This window comes from Dinoponera quadriceps, unplaced genomic scaffold (genome assembly GCF_001313825.1).
Source record: "Dinoponera quadriceps isolate SergipeBrazil2010 unplaced genomic scaffold, ASM131382v1 scaffold3290, whole genome shotgun sequence".
Lineage (NCBI taxonomy): Eukaryota > Metazoa > Arthropoda > Insecta > Hymenoptera > Formicidae > Dinoponera > Dinoponera quadriceps.
Window position 1 is genome coordinate 298,011 of NW_014558496.1, and position 18,700 is coordinate 316,710.

The window sequence follows — 18,700 nt, forward strand, 5'->3', positions numbered from 1 at the left end:
GCTCGATAGCAACGTTCGACACGTCGAGTCGGAGAGATACACGGAAAGGAATGCGGTTGTATCGATGGGATTGTAATCTTTGGGACTCGACGGCAATATTATTGAAATTAAGACGTTATACATTTGTTTGAACAACTCGAGTGTTAGTTTCAACAATGTCGAGCCAGGAAGAGAACTAGAGTGACTTTCAACGTAGCATTTCTTTTTCGCGTGGAATATTCGTGAAGCGAACGAATACGGTACACCGCTCCCGGGGTATGCCTTTCGGTGCGAGTTATGTGAGATGCGTTCTTTTAGCATCGGCGTCTTAATATCGGCGTTAATGAGCTGCTTCTGAACGTAGAACCAAGATGTCACGTGAACTGAATGCGAGAAGAGTGTGTCTTGCATAGATGCATAAGAGACGATGCATAGATAGAAGTGAAGTAGCGAGGGCAGCATGTGGCTGTGTTTTTATGTGTATCCTCTTTGTTTTCTATGTCGCACCCCATCATACTGCAGCTGGGTTCATTATACCTGTTATACGCAAAGGTAGGACACGTAGAGCGATTAAGTAGTAAAAGAGATAAGTTGCGAGTTGAGAGAAAGAGTCAGAGAGAGAGAGAGAGAGGGAGAGAGAGTGAGAAAGAGAAAAAACCGCTCGCCGTCTCTGTACCGAAGATACATAGCGCATCTGCAAGATAAAAGAATGGCCTTAACCTAACCGCGGACTTACTATAGTTTGGCGCGCACACACACACACACACACACACACACACACACACACACACACACATACAAACTTTGCATTTCTGAACGATGATTTGCGAGTAAGATTATAGACAGATCGAGCATGTGTGTGAGAGTCGAGCGAGAAACTCGCAAGGCATGCATGACTGCGTAGCGAGAAAGACAGTTGACGTAGCGGCTAACGAATCGGCTCGTATCGATAGGTAGAATTTTTATATGTAGATAGCCTACATAGATATACTATTAGATAGATCGCACAAATATGACTTCTATATAATCTAGAATTCTCGAACGATCTAATCGCAACTCAACTGCCGTTACTCCCATCGTGAATCATATTGCCGAGTGGATTGCGCGCGGCGTTGTTTGTTTTCTTCTGTTCCTGAAATTCTTCACGCCCTCTTCTGGAGTATTACATTGCGTAGCATCGAGCATCTTATTGATCTTATCAATCACGTTATTGTGTTCTCTTTATTGTTTGTATCTCGAGTCCCGTTTCGAAGCGATTATCCGGAGAGACACATTGCATAAGCAGTGTTAACGTTTCTGATTATACAGAGGACTTTGAAGATAGCCCTTCATTAGCTAAATGGAGTTCTTTGGATCTTCTAGCAGAAGGGGAAGACACGGCTGTGCGTACACCGCCCGCGGCGAATGAGCAAGGTTAGTCTGAGCCAAAAATGAAAAGGCTATTATTCTTAACGCTCGCGGCGTTATTCGGCGAAATTTTATCTCGCGATGTAATTCCATCGAATCACCACCGCCTGCACACTTTTTGCGAATTATATCGTATGTAATTATCGTTAACTTCGTGAAAGCTCTCTTTCCGCATACATTCTCATACATACATACATACACACACACATACAGAGAGAGAGAGAGAGAGAGAGGATATTGAATATATCGGAAAAAAATTTGAAGCGCGAAACGAGGAAGGATATAATACACGGCGCGACACACCGGTGTGCGAAATTCGAGCGATTCTTCCTTGTTCGCTCAACATGGAAAATCGTGGCGAGAGAAAGGGAGAGAGAGAGAGAGAAAGTGCCTCTCTTTTTTTTCATTTCCAGAGGACACGATATTTTCGCCTTCGTATCTGCAGCGCGTCGCCAGCGAACGAAACAGCAAGAGGCTGCAGATCTACTCGTCGACCAGTATCGACGTGTCGTGCCCGGCATCTCCTCAACATTCCCCCACGCATCAACCTTGCAAGATCACCGTGCTAATTATCGTGGTGCATGCCGGCAGTGTTTTGGGTGAGTCTCTCACAAGTGGTATCTCTTTTAATCCCTCTCTCTGGAAAAACGAAAATATCAATTGCATATTAAAGTGGATCAGCCGTCTAGCCGCGTCTTGATCGTCCGACTTCCTTTCGTTTCAAATCGATCTTTGAAGTTCAATTAGCTCGGGTGAATTCTGATCCCTCTCTGCGATTTGCGTGGAATCACATCCCCTTCATCTTCGATGGCAGCCAATGCCAATTTCCAATTGCCAATTTTTTGTTCTCTCACATCCACGCGTTCTCCTCCCGTTATCGATTATTGACGCGTTTAACGTTAAACGGAGAGAGTCGCTGGGAGAGTCGCTCTCGGCCGCGCTCGATTCCGAATCCTGACGAGTGACGTCCTCGATGACACGCGGGAGGGGAGAAAGACTCGTCGGTGCACCTATAAAGTCGTTTACCCGTGAATCCTTTCATTAGAAATGAGGAAGATGGAATTCAACGCAAGTCTCGCGGAGCGATCAAAGATTCATCGAAGAGCCGATTGAAACGAGAAGGAATTTCAGCGATCACGAGGGCAAGTGGACGACCGGTCGTCTAATGGAAGGAGGAACTTAGCAGCGACGCTAAATTTAATTAAGATTCTTCGCGGCGCGCAAGCTCTCCCTTGTAATCTCCTCGTGAGAGGTTTACGTTATGTGTTAGCTAATACTCTACGAGGCTATTTGATTTTCTACACGGACAAGTAGAAGCAGGGTTGAATTAACGAGGCGTGTCTAGTTGAGTGCCCCGTTTTTTGTGAAACCAAACAGAATTTCTGTTTATTATAACCGAATACTTCGGTACGAATCTGAAATTTTATCACGCATACCAGTGTTAATGGAAAATTGCAGAAATCGGTGAATGGACTGACGGTACTAATAAAATCATCGAATAAAATCATCAAATAGCGATAATCGATCTTCCGATCATCGAATACGTCTCGATCTGAAATCTACGACTCCGCGTTTCAGACGCAAATGTCGATTTAACAGCGAAGAAGTCGGACATCATGACATTCCGTGGAGCTTTCGAATCCGTCATGAGACAGCATTATCCCAGTATGGTCGGGCACGTCTCCATTAAATTCATCGCCTGTCCTTCCATCTGTACCGAAGGTCTTGGAATCTTATCAAGGTGATGTTACACTTCTACTTGCGCTCTCGTGTGTCGTTTGTTGCAGCGCCATTTGTTACGGGCCTGACATCGATCTGACAATCTGATACTTCAGAACGAATTTAATTAATCCCACGTTAATTGACCATTTTACCGTTGCAACATGAAACCGTAAGAAGAGCTTTGTTCGATCTTATTGCGACTAGTTATTTCAATCGATTTTTGCGAATCACCGGAGCTTTCAAATGTTTTAATTAATACGTTGAACGTCGCGACGGGTTGCTCGCGTTGTACATACATATGATGATACCATGCCTCATTAAATTACATGTAATATTAATTACATGTAATATCACGATTTAATTGCATTTGAAAAATTGATTTTACGGCCGATAGAAAGGCAACGAAACGAGATAAAAGATACACGCGTTTCGAATTATATTGAATTTACTTTTGGTATCTTTACTAATTTAACCATCAATCACGCCAATCGTGCAGTCAACGGATATCAACGCGTTAATTAACGTGTTAACAACTTGATTGTGATTGTGTATGATTGAAATGTAAAATGAATTTTAATTATGATGCAAAATAGCAGGGAGAACTGTGATCTATATATCATACAGGATGAGGCAAAACAACTATTACCATCCTGAATATCTTCGAAATACGAGGTCGGGAGAACAATTTATCTAACAGAATAGATATATACCAATGGTCATCACTTCGAACACTTTCTGTAAATATAATTTTCTCCATCTTCAACTAGCCGTTAACGAAAGATTCTTATTTTCTTAACAAAGGGATCCGAAATGGGAATCGAAACGTTTGTTATAACACCTAAGTTAATACCGATATAAAAATCTACTAAAATTCGCGCATCTCTAACTAGCGTGGAACATCCAGGTAGGAACATTATCATAACGTCAATGTGATGAAGAAAATGATTATAAAAAAATTCATTTTCCGATCATTCTCTCGTCATTTTGATGTCTTTTTGGCGTCACCGTCCATTTTCTATTCTACCTGGATAGCTTTAGTCTCGTCAATAATTTTCTCAGAGAGCCGTTATATTCGCTTATATATTCAAGGTAACATTAGGTAACATAGGTAAGAAATATCGTGTCTCACCCTGTATACAGTTGTTTTACCGGGGACTGATGATTTCGTTGCGCAGTCTGAGTCCGTATAGTTTCGACGTGTCGCCCTCGTGCATGGACGCTCCTCAGGTCACGCACGACACCATTCCGATCGGCGCTATACCGCTGTTGGCGAGCTCAAGTTCGGAATACCAGGACGCGGTGTCGCGCGTCGTGATGGGCGCGAATCAGGTGTACCACGACTTCATCAAGAGCGACGAGGGCAAAGGTTTCTCCGGGCAGATTTGCTTCGTAGGCGACTCGGTGGGCTCGATCCTGACCTACGACGCTCTGTGCAGAGCTACGCAGCATTCGCGGCACAGCAGCGAGAACAGCATACTGGAGACCAGCAATCAGAGCAACGAAAACGGCGGGAACGCCGAGGACGGCAGGCATCTCTCCGCGCCGTCCCCCAGGAGAAGATCTTCTGGCACCAGGTAGGCGGTTGCGTTTAGTCGAAGAATGGAGCTCGGTTATTCCAAAGAGGGAGAAAGAGAACGAGGTTATACGATGAAATTTCCTTCAAAATTTCAGCGACAACAAGCTGGACTTCGAAGTGGGTGATTTCTTCACGTTCGGCAGCCCGCTTGCTCTGGTTCTGGCTTACAGGAAGATCGCCGCGTCCGGCGACAAGAACAGTTTCATACCCAGGCCGTTGGTCAACCAGGTGTACAATCTGTTCCACCCGACGGATCCCGTGGCCGCGAGACTGGAGCCTCTGATCTCGGCAAGATTTTCGCTGATTCCGCCGATCAATATTGCGCGATATCAAAAATACCCGCTCGGCAATGGCCAGCCTTATCACTTGCGTAAGTCCTCGCGTGAGAGTCCATCGTAGCTGTAACGTGCGACGCATGAAGCGCGAGTCTTACGTGTTACGATTTCAGTGGAGACCATCCAGACGAACCCGCAGCTGTTCGCCGACGGACTGAACGTTCCCAATGTTCAACTGTCGCATTTAAGAAGGCTATCCGATATATCGCTTCAAAGTACAATGTCGGGCATTATCGACAGCGTTCCTCTGCAGGCGGTGTCCGCCCGTAAGTAGAAATCATCCGTCGACGTGGCTACTCTTGCGTTCGCACTTGTGGAATCCCCGCCATCATTTAATCGCTCTTACAACTTAGGAACTATCAATCCCAAGTGATTCTACGCCTGAAATTTATTTTGCGGTCAGAGTAACAATGGCGTATCAAACTCGCCATAGGCTATAGATGTTTTTATTTCTGGAGGAATTTCCTTCTCCGTCTGATACCTTTGTGTCCGTCTCAGTGACGCAGAAATGGTGGGGCACCAAGAGACTGGATTACGCACTCTATTGTCCAGAGGGTCTCGCGAATTTTCCTACGAACGCCTTGCCGCACCTCTTCCACGCTAGTTATTGGGAATCTTCGGACGTGATCGCGTTTATCCTGAGGCAACTGGGCAGATTCGACTTGCAATTGCTCGGCAATGAGGAGAAGGATCTCACTTGCTTCCGTCCAGGTCAACCCAGAGAGAAGTGGAATAAAAAGCGTACCTCCGTTAAACTTAAGGTATAGATATTTTCTTAGTTAAGCTTTAATATTAAGATTTTGGGAACCGGATGGCAAAATGTATTCAATCCGGCCTCATTTTGTTATTCACAATACTCAAAACGTGAGGGTAAGAATAGATATTGCTACTGTTGAATTTTTCTTATAGAACGTTGCTGCCAATCACAGAGCGAATGATGTCATCGTGAGGGAAGGTGCACCACAAGTACTAGTCGCTAGGTTCATGTACAGTCCTATTGATATGATAACTTTAACAGGTAAAAGATTTGAAATTCGAAGAAATTTACTTCTACTGTCACAATTCTTATTCTCTCTCCCTCTCTCTCTCTCTCTCTCTCTCTCTCTCTGTTACATTAAAATTTAATTTTTGCTTGATATAATAATTTCATCGACTTGAATTTGTTCTTTAATCGTGCTTGTTAACTGTAAGCATTATCACAAATAATAAAATATGATTAAAACGTTCCGTCGACGTACATATTTTACACCGAAATAAATATTTGCCTAGTAGTGTCGTTAAAAATATAACAACTAGAGCGATCCGACTGACTTGATTCGTTTTTCTGCCGCAGGTGAAAAGGTGGATATTCACATTATGCGAGATGCACCAGCAGGTGAGTGGACACACCTCTCTACCGAGGTGACCGACAAAAATGGTAGAATAATATACAAAATACCAGACGACAAAGCGCTAAGCTACGGGCTCTACCCGGTAAAGATGGTTGTAAGGTAACGCACCTCCTCCTCGTATTATCTTTAAGCAAACGCCGTTTGCACGTCGTAGTCAACGTAGATGCGACTAATAGGAGAAAGCATTGAATCTAGATACACGTTCGCAGGGGAGATCACACATCTGTAGATTTTTTCATGGCGGTGATACCCCCGAGAACCGAATGCGTGGTTTTCAGCATAGACGGCTCCTTCGCTGCCAGCAGATCGGTGAGCGGTAAGGATCCGAAAGTTTGGGCCGGTGCCGTCGATGTTGTGAGGTGACGTAGACGATACTTCCTACTTATTCGTATTCGTTCTTATTATTGTTTCGCTCTCGAAATAAGGTTCTCTCAGATGTTTCTTTTTCCTCGGTAAACACGCGAGCCAAACATATGTCGTTGTATTAACGAAGTTCATTGATGTCCACAGGCATTGGCAAGAACTGGGTTACCTCATTATCTACATTACCGCGAGGCCCGACATGCAACAGCAGACAGTGGTTTCCTGGTTGTCGCAGCATAATTTCCCCCACGGTCTCGTCTCGTTCGCCGACGGCCTGTCCAGAGATCCGCTCGCTCACAAAGCCGCGTACTTGAATAAGCTCGTGAAGGTACGCCGTGCGTAGCGCATCGCGATGGTTATTCCAATTATATGCTCACGCACACGAATCATCCTAATGGAAATTCAACCTCGTGGGTGTCCAGCCACGAGGTAGTAAATTGGTGTCTAACATTGCCAGCCGGTAACGTGACTCACTTATTTAGCAGCTAGATAACGACTAGATACACAAGTTAGTCGATAGCTGAACGAGAGGAGTTACAGTTATAAGATAAAAAAATCAGAACTAATCACCAGATACAGCTATGTGAGGCGTACTTTTGCTTTTCCAATTGAGTTATCGATTAAGTTGTTTCATCGTTCGTGCGTTTCAGGAACACGGCATGATAATCCACCAGGCGTACGGCAGCGAGAAGGACATTAGCGTGTATACTGCGATCAATCTGAAGCCGAGCCAGATCTTCATCATCGGCAAGGCGTCCAAGAGGCACCAGGCTTTGGCGACAATATTGCACGACGGCTACGCTGCTCACCTGAGCACGCTGCAGGCGCACGGGGGCTCGCGTCCCGCCCAGGGCAACGCGCGCATGGTGATCCCCAGGGGTCAGTTCGGCCTGCCAGGGCAGAACTCTTCCCTGCGTCGACGGAGGTGAGTTCGCGCGCGGCAATCGCGCGGTATCGCCACGAGCGACATTTTCCACGGCTTCACCGGGCACAGTCAAATATCGTTGTATCGCCGAATTTGATTTTGCTATCGTTCGTGACACACCGGAAGCGTCGTGATTATGCATCCCCATTGTGTCGTCAGTTGCGCCGCGTGGTCGCTCACTCACGTTGGTACCCTCGTTCTCCTGGCTCTTTTACTTTTCCAATAACTTTCTAGAAACGAACGTTGAAGAGGAAGATTTATCCGATGGTTAGAAATCATATTTCGAGCGAACGAGACGCTGTACTTTGAAATCTCGGAAGTGTGAAATGGTCGAAACAGTCCACGATCAATGGGGCTTTTTCTCCCGGCGAATTTCACGTTTCCGCGTGCGAAATTTTATCAGTCGAATTATCCGCGCGACACCGGTGCAACTGGCTCTCGAAGCTGCTACGAAGGAAAGATGCAGTCAGCGTGAGAGCAGAGGTTTATCGTCTTAATCCTTTGTTGCCTGACAACGCTTTCAAACGACTATGATTTTTCCCCGGAGAAACTTCCGCCGGTGTTATTGTTTAATTTCCTCTATTTTTTTATGAAGTTAACGATAGTTACGTTCGTCGTGTTGCCGGTTTAAAAGTTGTTAAGGGAAATCCGAGAGGACCCCGGTCTTCAGCGGAATGTCCAAAATCGACGCGTAAGACGACTTTAAGGCATCTTAAAGGACTCGGAAAGATAAAGTCTTAAAGTCGTCTTACGCGGTGATTTTTGGACATTCTGCTCACACCGGGGACATCCGATGAAATCTGGAAGTTCCAATTACTCGTCTCATCAATGTTCGACGCGTACATCCGGTTCTACAGCCTGCCGCGTACATTTCGGACTAATCAAAAGATTCGGCCGAAACAAGCGAATTTGAAGAAGAGACATATACAACAATCGTCCAATTTTGATATCCAATAGCGCCCCGCCGTTGCGGCAAATGGCTCTCGCCGTGCTATTCTTACGGTCAGGCAAGAAAGGCTTGAGCAAGGACACCCTGCGTGGCGATTGCGCGCGGGAATAGCCACAGCTCGCCGTGGCAAGTGTGTGTGTCCTCTGTGTGTGTGAAAACGAGCACCGGCTATGTTCCAGTAACGACACAGCGGTGAACTCCCCGGCGCGCAACAGCGTCTACTTAAAGCGGAAAATCTACCTTACTCACATCTAACACACGCCTATAATCTACGTACAATTTACTTACTCACATTGGTAATTATCTATAACCGTCTACTACTTACTCTACGGCGTAGGCGCCGGCTGTCCATCGGCAACGGTCCGATTTGCAAACCGACAGAGACAAACCACACAAATCGAAAGATATTCCATCGAATATCCTGCCAATATTACTTGTGATAATATACGGGAAAAAAGTGCGGGGGAATCAAGTGAACGTAATTTATTTATCTTCACCTATCATTTAATATTTTTGTCCATTTCAGTTTTCTTCAATTTCAGTTTTAACAGAATTTATATTTCGATGTCTTGTAGTAAATACCAACATTAACGCAGTGATATTTTAATTTGTAAATTAATTACAGGGTACAAGTAAATCGTTCTAAATTTAAGAAGGCATTTACTAGAATTATGCGATACTTATTTTTCATTGAAGAAATAACTGATAAATTAGTTCAACAAGTCGTTTCCTCTGGGCTTAAAAAGCAGCTGAAAGATCGCGTATCGAAGGGGAAGTCGGCGCCTACGCTCTTTGCTTTTCCTAAAACTTCTCGCATATGTCGCAGCGCGATCTTATCGGTAGAAAGCTCGTGTGAAATTAGTAGGAGTAAATTATTATCGTTAGAATCGAAATTGAATCTATTCCGCTATCTTAGCTCCTTCTGTGTCGTAGAAATTCAAGGCTTAACGTAAGCGCAAAATTCCGATTCGGGGATTATCGTGATTAGCGCGAAGTCCTTAAGTCGATGATGAGTCGCTTTTCCAGCTGACAGCTACGATCGAGTCTCTCTACCTTTAACGCGCGCTGCACCGGCCATGCCCTATGCTGTGTCTAACCAGTAAAATAGAGGAGCCACCCGACCGATATCGTTGACGAGTCTCTTGATTGCAGGTACCTGCTATGAGGATATGTCGCGTTGTCTCAGCGTAGTTAAATATCACTCTGTCTCTATCTTTCAATCGGCGAAAAAGCTGTTGTCGCCACCCTACGCTCGAAACTTATCGTTTGTCTATCGGCTAGAGTACATAGTGTCCAGGATTTGTGGTTTATCCGCTCTATGACCGTCTAGATACCGCCGGGCGATAGAGTTGTTTTCGTTATCCTCCCCGAAACGAACCGGTCTCACTTTAGCGACGAAGGTAAACTGCCGCTTCTCTATCTCTCTATATTTCTATTTATTCATTCACGTGCCGCTTGACAAATCTGTTAGATGAGTGTTTTGTGTTTACAAAACGCTAGATCCACCACCGATCGCTCGGGTCTCACGTTCCCTCCTCCTTACATAACAGAATTGGAGCTCCTTTCAAACGCGATTCAAATTGAAATGTAAAATGTCGATTCAAAATTTACATATCATGATTATCAGGATACTTTCGTCTAATTGCGATTGTAATTAACGTTATTTTCGTTAGCCTCTTAACGTTTGTTAATGTTTTTCATCTCGCGATTGAATTAAATTTTATTTTGGTTAATTTTTTTTTTCGATAAAAGAATTTTCCAATTTTAATTTACTGCATTAATTTAATTTCAGTCTAATTAAGCTTCGATTTACCTGACATAATTATTTTTTTTTTTTTACCGAGAACTTGTTACGTATTCAATTGAGCGTGAGTATCTCTCGTAGGATCTAGAACAGAAAGTTGTATTAGCGTTGAAATGATAAAAATGACAAGCGTGCTATTAACTTATCGTTAGAAAGTTAGTTATTATACACATAAAAGATAAAAACGTCAAATCAAGATTTATGATCTGATAAATGTACAAGCAAAAATATATAATCTTTTATAAATTCTACGTAATTATACTAAAAATATCATATTTTTGTTATTAAAGAATAATTTTTATGAATTGCGGGGGAATAATTTTCAGAATGAATTCGAAAATAATTTTTATGAATTAAGAGGAAAAATATTGAATAGCAAGAACGACCTCTTTAAACTGATACAATTCGCAGTACTTCCTATCCAATATTTTTTCCTCTTACTTCATCATTCTTATCTTTTTGACATCATCATGATTTTCCATTCCACTTGAGAGTTCGGTTTTCGCAGAATAATTCAACTCGAGCGATCGAACGATAGCAACGAGTGATCTTTCGTCCGATGATAGATCAGTTGCTGGAATTGCTTACGTCAATGAAAGAACGTGGCAGCACGAATGATGATCGCGAAAGAATTATATCATACACACACATGCACGATTATTAACATTATCACCGTTACATATGAATGCGCAAATTTTCGCAAAACGAACAAAAAAAAACCGACACGCGCGCTGACCTGGTGATCCCTATTAGAAAATCGCATTCTGGCCTTTTCATTATCCGTCCATGCGTCACATGATAGCTGTGCAACTATTATCATATATACACGTGTGACCATTATAATCTCTTGTCACTCTGTGCGGTTCTGGTTGGTTCACGATATTCCATCCATTCTTAGGTGGCGGAACCACGGGACGAAACGAAACGATAGCGTTTGAACGCTTATTGAGAAAGCGAAAGTGAACGTGACAAGAGCCGCCAATAAGATACCGAAATGTAAGGGAGCCATTTACATCAAATTACGACGTTTCTTTCGTAATGCGCTTGTAGAGGTCGATCGGTCGGTCGGACGAAAGGATGGTCGGTCGGTCGACCGATTAGAATTCACCCCCCCCCCCCCCCCCCCCCCCCCNTTTTGTTATGTCTAGAAAAGAGATCGTTCCACGGTTCCTTCTCGCTTGTCCACCTTTGTGGTTCTCTTCGTAGCGTTGGCAGCGAATTTTCGATTTCCCCCGCGAATTCATCGCGACAAGCGAAGTGATTTAGTGTGTTATTCTCGATTCGATCGAAAGACGCTTATCGAATCCGCCCGGGTTGCTTTTGTTAACACGTTGAATACCAAGTGGCCGATACTCGCACGCAAAAAGTAAATTCCGTTAACATAACTGACTTTCTCGTTGCCTGGGGGGAGTCAGAAAGATTCGACGAAATTCGGTTTGCGGAAAACCGCAGGATTCCTGTAGGTGGTTTCTGCTCGGCCGATTTCTCTCAATTGTCCTAACCGAGCGTCAAGGTAGCTGGTCCGTCGAAACTTTTCTCCAGGAATTCTTTTAAATTTTAGCTGCATATCGATGGAAATACTATCTATACTGTCTGTAAATTTAGAAAACGAAGACGTCAGAATTGCGCGTCTTTTGTTATTTACGGTGGAGAAAATGGAGCGCTCGCCAAGGCTATGCAGTGTTTACGCGTTGTCGAATTAACGACGGGGGCTTCGACAGCCCTCGGAATCGTTTTGCTTAGTTGGGCTTAGCGATAGCGCCGCAATCCCACGTCATCCGAGAAGATTTCAACAGATTCTTTTTTATGTGTGTATATCTGTATAAATTTTTAACGATCGTCTCGCTGTCATTTGCAGGGCGGACAGGCGTCTTTCGTCTCCCACATCTGATTCATCATTCATTAACGCTTTATGGAGATGTTTCTCGTCACGCTTTCCAGCAACACGATGTAAAACACGCCGCTTTCCCCGCGCTGTGCTGTTTTTCATTCATCCGCTTTCAATGGCGATCTGTTTTCACTCCGTTCGTTCAAGTGAATTGAATCGCAATGCGAAGCACACTATTCTATACAGGATGCGCGATGAGATATGCACAACGGGGAGGAGCAAGATGACTCTTCTCTCTATTTTTTTGAAACCTTGAGGTCAGAAATCTAAAACGTCAAAGCTCGATCGTTCGACTTCTTTCAAATCAATCGAGCTTATTCGGAAAAGTTAAGAGGATTTAACGAGTCTCCAAATATTCAATATATTTCTCTTTATCCCGTCAGATTTAATTTTAACCTTGAAGATATAATCCTGGGAATTTCTAATGGTGAAGATTGAAACATTGCGAATTACGATTTCCAACGAGGTGTTCCTTGAGGAAAAGAAAAAATTCTCTCTAAATCGACGAACATCTCTCCGTTGTTTCATATATCCTCCGTCGCATCCTGTAGACGTCTGTTGATATTATCTGTATATAGGGTGTCGAAAGAAGATGTGTTTTAGCAGAAATAATTGCAATGACAACGACACAACAGAAGTGAATAATGTGCATTGACAAACGCAAGTGAAATTACTAATTGTTTTCAGCCTGAATGTGATAGAGGAGAAACGCAGAATGCATTATTGCGCTTTCATCCGAATGTGACAAACGGATAAGAAAGACATCACCGCCGCTTATTGCACACGTACAACAGAAGCGAATTTGGTGGCCGGGAAGGGAAATCGTTTGGTCGTCGTTTCTATGATCTATGAGTTTTCAAGCGGATTTCCAGCTCGATGTTTTTTCTTTTTTTTTTTAATTTATCATCGTTCGTATCTGCCGTATATTTTTCTATTGTTCTTTACGTAGTAGAAGTTTCTTCCTCAGGATATTCGTGATCACACAGAGATTTCTACGATTCTCCAGGATCGGCTTACAGTTCGCTTCTATTTTGCACAATCGATAGACCTTGATTAGACGTGTGAATAGTTGGAAGAATGCAACATGTGATGTTCCCCTTAAGAATCGCATTTTGCGTGTTGTCATTTGCCAGACTGGCTCGATGGTGATACGTCGAGTGATGCCGGCGATGAAATGTTTATCGAGATGACTCCGAGGACTCGACTCGTAATCCTTTTCTGAAGTCCGTTGAAGGATGAAAATATAAAATTTACGGTCTCAACGACAGCGCGAGAATGAAGAATGCGTTTGCAGTCGCAAATTTTATACGATGTTACAATCGTACGAAAAATAAGATACAATTCGAGATTATGTTATACAATACTGAACATAATTTCGATACTTTATCTTCAAATCAAATTTATTTATCGAGTCGATTCAAACTATTAAGTTCCCCGATAGGCAAATTGTGGAAAAACTGCGCAATAATGGCATCATGAATTGACGAGAAATTTCCCCATGATTGCGGCTAGGACAATTCATTGATTTCAATATTTCAAAGCAAAATCACGATGCAAAATATTTTTCACGATGTAATGCAGCGATGTAATTTCGTTGCGCAATTTCTCCAGTGTTTTACCATCGGGATTGGATTAAAAAGGAAAAAGGGTTATCGGCCAACGTTCTCGCCGGACATCTCGAGGAGGGGATTTGCTGACTGATTGATTAATCGATTACCGACAGCTCTTTTAGGACGACGAAGCGTGCGATCTCGCAGCCACCCTTAGGCAAGGCGTCCTTCCCGTTGGAGCGATCTACGAGCGTGGGACCGCCGGCCACGTCGGCGGCAGCGGCCTCGCAGTCGACGGCGCCGGAGAAGCTCTGACGATTTGCGCGTTGCCGCTCGTTCTTCGAGTCCCGGCGGTAACTCGCGAAGAAAGGACACTTGGTTTCGTATACACACGAAAGATCGTATCTCCCTCTTCGTTTCGTAGATCCTCGTTGCGACGGCCGTCTCTTCTCTCGTTAGACTCTCGCGTCGTCCTACCGTGGATCGCACGATCGCAAGCGGCGTATTCGTAATTTCAGTGCGTCGACTCCTCGTAGTAGCCCTTAGTCCACACTCTCCCGTAGTTCCTCGACGCCGTATACGTCGTTCCTTTACACGTACTTCACGCGGACACACCCTCCGTCTTGCGGATCCTCGATCTCGCGTCGGATCCCCCCGCGTCGCGGATCTCTCTCGCTCGGACTTGTGGTATCGCGGGATTCCCTTTCGTTCCGCCTTGACTTGGTCCTCACTTCCTCGTTTGTGTTCCCCGTATCACGGAGTCTTGGCTTTTGAGGATTTTAAGCGGCGCCTTTCGAAGAGGAATCCCAGACGCGGAGAGGAATTACCGCGAAGAATCTTGCCGCGCTTGTTAAATGCACAACTATACATATATTGTTTAAATGATACGCGTGTGATATAATTTGTTATATAATATTTATATATACACGGTGTTCCGTTACTGCAACTACTACTACCGTGACACCCGTGAATGACAGATTCACAGGGGCATTTTTTTTTCAGTCCAGATAAACAGTCGTAAAATTAACATTGACAAAATCACGAGGGGAGGTTGGAAAGGAAGGTTTTATATCAAGTGAAATTTGCGACTGTTTATTGATTGTTCGAGTAAAAGGGAAGTGTTCGGACAGTTTTACAAGTGTGCTGAATCAATCACTAGTGTTATTTTGTGGATATATCTCTTCCCTTGAAAGCACAACGCAAGGAATCTTGACATGCGTTTTCTCGCTTCCCGACGTCGTTAAACAAGACCAGTCATAGCGAGTACTCGGAAGCTTTAAGTAAACATGTTATTAATACACCTACCGAATATTTGTTTTATTTTGAATATTTTTCTCCCAGTGTATCGCCAAAATCCGGTCTGTCAGATGAATCTGATACCTGATCGCGCGAATCCTTAACAGTCGATCGAGTCATTTTCTTAAACGCTTTCCATTGTAGTCTCAATATCCTCGTATTAGGATTTTCGTTTTAAGATGCCCCCAGAAATCTGCCGTTCACGAGTATCGTGATGAAATATTTTATATTGTAGTTGCGCATTAATAATTGCGACGAAATTCTCATCTGCCATTCCTCTCTTTCAGCATTTTACATCCGCACTGATCGACGTAATGACACTTCCCATACAAAGACTAGACCGAAAAAAGTTCCTTACTCGATTTCGCGGATCCTGCATCATGTGGATTCCCGATTCTGCATTTTCCTGGGTCTTCAGTTTCGCGAATCCTTGTACAGCTCCGATTACACGGCTCTTTCCGTTACACACGCGAATCCACCACCACCCCTTCCTCCCTGTATTATCCCTATATCGTTATTCAGGAATTGACTTCCGCTGTGTATGTACATATACTCAAGGTTTTTCACTCGTATACTTTGCGTCATTTTGATACGACGAGACAAGGGCAAACAACCGGGCGGCAAGTATCTCATCTTACGTTGTAAGCTTACCTAGTTCTTTCTACTTTTAAGTGTGTTCTTCCTCTCTCTCTCGATTCGATACACGCCGACATCCGCGCGAATTACGCAAAGATGCATGAATCGTTGGCGGAGAACTTCGTTTGGCGGAACGATGCGCCGAGAGAACGAAAAACTTGTTAAAACTGTTACCTGAGTCTACCCGTTGTTATCAATAAGGAGAAGTAACGTAACGTTATCTGTGACACGTATACATAAAATACACGAACACCCACACACACACACACACATACATACATACACAATCATGTGTAAGCGACGCTTAGAGGTAATTAGCGTGTAAGAAGATCTGTTAGCACTCTACTCATTGCCAAAACGTTCTAGAGAAACGTAATACGTAATGCTCTGCAAGGTCCGCGCCGAGTTATCCTTCTCGGGGCTACTTCTTCGCACGTAATACTCATATCGCGGGGGCAGAAGGAGAGGTTCTCCGTGTAATTTTGTAAGTGAAAGTGACAGTGCATTTATTTACAATCGTTAACTCCCGAAGTTAACAGTACCATTAACAACACCAATTTTGACGGTGTTCTTTCGAATGATTATCTTTAAATTTTCTTTCCTCTTTTATTCGAGCTCTCTCTTTCCGTGACAGTATTTCTGGAACGCCTCCCGACGATAACACGCGTATCAAGAAGTGTTTTGTATGTTTACTCGCGAAGAAGGATCGGATCGTGTGTGAGTCATTCTTATGTTAGACGAAGCATCGAAATATTTAGGAGACGAGTGGTACAAAAAAGCTACTTCCTTCTTGTTACGTAGACGCGTAAAAAAAGTAGCGGACGATGTAAATAACGTTAGATGTTGTGTAAATAATCACGTTAATCCCGTGGAGAATATTAGAGAGAGAGAGAGAGAGAGAGAGAGAGAGAGATCATCTTGATACGACTAGCTATTATTAGGTGCTTCGTCGACAATAGTGTGATGAGATAAATGCGCGGACTCGGAGCTGAGACGAAGGTGCCGAAGGTTGATTAGTCGGTAAGTCGAGATCATACGAGGTGAAAACTCCTAATACTTTGATCTTTTGTCCCTGAGAATCAAGATTTCTACGAATATCGAGGAACATTTAACACTTCGTCGGGGAAGTCGAGAAGCAAACGAGGGATCAATTATTCGTCCCGGCTCCGAATTACGCCGATCGGAAAAGGAGGGGTGACACATAATCGACGGTGTCTCATTACGCTTAAATCTATCACAATTGATGTTAGGAAACAGAAAATCTTTCCTAAAGGGCGCGATTCGATAATATACGGTGTCCCGAGTCACACATCGGCGAAGAGAAATCTCACGCGGCGAAATCCTTTTCTCCGACAGAGATGTCTGTCTCTACTCATCGACGTGTCTATTTTTCACGGTTGTACCGCATTTTCAGCATCGCGAGGTACATCCTATTTTTTTACATCTCTTATATCGGAATCATCGAGTCCTGGACTATAAATCATTCTTCCAACTCGTATCTATATTTAGATAAATAACCGCGCGTATATTTGTATTGTCTCGCATCTTTATCGAGTTAGTCAGAAAGTTCAGTTCGATTTTCAATAAATGACGTCACACACACACACACACACACACACACACACACACACACACACACACACACACACACACACACAAATATATATATATATATATACATATATATATAATATAAGCAATGCTGATAATATCTCTATGCATTATATACCGTTGCGGAGATGTTTCTATTGAAGGCAATCAAGTTAAATTTGAGAAGAAAACCGAACTTTTTGACTGTCGAAAAGATATCGGGAGGGCGTAGGATTAAATTCGTCATTGTCCCCACAAATTGGCAAGTATCGATCCTGATTGCCGAGAAATATGCAGATAAATTTCTCGGTTTGCACCTCCGAAGCGAATGTGCGAGCGAGAGGCGTAATGTAGGGACACCTTGTATATGACAGAATCAAGCGCAAAGGTGACGGAGGTTAATTTTACAAGTGGAATGTCAATTGATACGTCAGTGGTCGCGGACATAATCGATCGGAGTATCGTGACCGAATGATCAGGAATGCTGTCAGCGACTGTCACTAAGTCACACGTAACGGCGTGGGTAGCGCGATTGTCGCTTCCGCGCTGAGCAGGATTTTCTATTTGCGTCTGAATCGCGAAATCCGCTCTCTCGATACGGGTTCCGCCTCGGCGATCCTCCGCGGTCTCGTCGCACACCACGCTCCCGATAATCTCCCGATCCTTGAACACGAGGAGAAGCATTACGTATTGCTCAAAAACGCTATATATTAGCTGTGGCGCTTGCATTAAGCAAGTTAACATAATATCATTAAACATTGACTGTCTGCCCGTATCGTTGTAATATGGCACGAGAATAGCTCTATATACAGGACGTTTACTACATCTAAATAGAGAGGAGATATATAAAGAGATACAAAAGAGAGAAATAACATATACATAATATACTACGACTAAATCGCGGAAATTTATGGAGGTACACACGGAGTAATACATACACGCATGTGTACATACACAATAATATGTATATATGTATTCCTACGAAGTGTTCGCGGAGTCCGCACAGCCGGAGGAAAATCCATTATTTTCCAACTCGCCTCCGTCGAGTCTTCGTCGTCGACGGCGATGGGATTCACACGCACAGTCGTCGCCGTGTTTCTCGGAAAATTCTGAGAGGTCACGTTCACGAGGGGATCCTCCGGGACTCCGATCTCGACGATGAGAATCGTCCCGAAAATGCGAGCAGCGATAGTGAAATTTTTAATTTAAGGCCCTTTGCTCCAAGGAGTATTTACTTGCCGACATTGCCGTACTTGTGGCCGATGTCACTCGCTAGTGTAACTACAAGG

The 18,700-nt window shown here is 43.7% G+C and overlaps 1 protein-coding gene across 10 annotated transcripts in view; it reads left to right on the forward strand.

Annotated features, from left to right (window-relative positions):
* LOC106749866 (protein retinal degeneration B) overlaps window positions 1-17,441 on the forward strand; it is a 38,424-nt gene extending 20,983 nt beyond the window's left edge. For 2 of the 10 annotated variants that reach the window (XM_014629743.1, XM_014629742.1), the window contains exons 8-21: window positions 502-531; window positions 1,288-1,392; window positions 1,800-1,985; window positions 2,965-3,127; window positions 4,284-4,682; window positions 4,780-5,054; window positions 5,133-5,285; window positions 5,518-5,780; window positions 5,929-6,037; window positions 6,353-6,509; window positions 6,620-6,769; window positions 6,921-7,101; window positions 7,424-7,698; window positions 14,063-17,441. In XM_014629743.1, coding sequence (XP_014485229.1) covers window positions 502-531; window positions 1,288-1,392; window positions 1,800-1,985; window positions 2,965-3,127; window positions 4,284-4,682; window positions 4,780-5,054; window positions 5,133-5,285; window positions 5,518-5,780; window positions 5,929-6,037; window positions 6,353-6,509; window positions 6,620-6,769; window positions 6,921-7,101; window positions 7,424-7,698; window positions 14,063-14,204 — 2,588 coding nt within the window. In that variant the 3' untranslated portion in view covers window positions 14,205-17,441. The other 8 variants (XR_001374889.1, XR_001374890.1, XM_014629746.1 and 5 more) reach the window with 8 other exon arrangements.
* The last annotated feature ends 1,259 nt before the right edge of the window (window positions 17,442-18,700 follow it).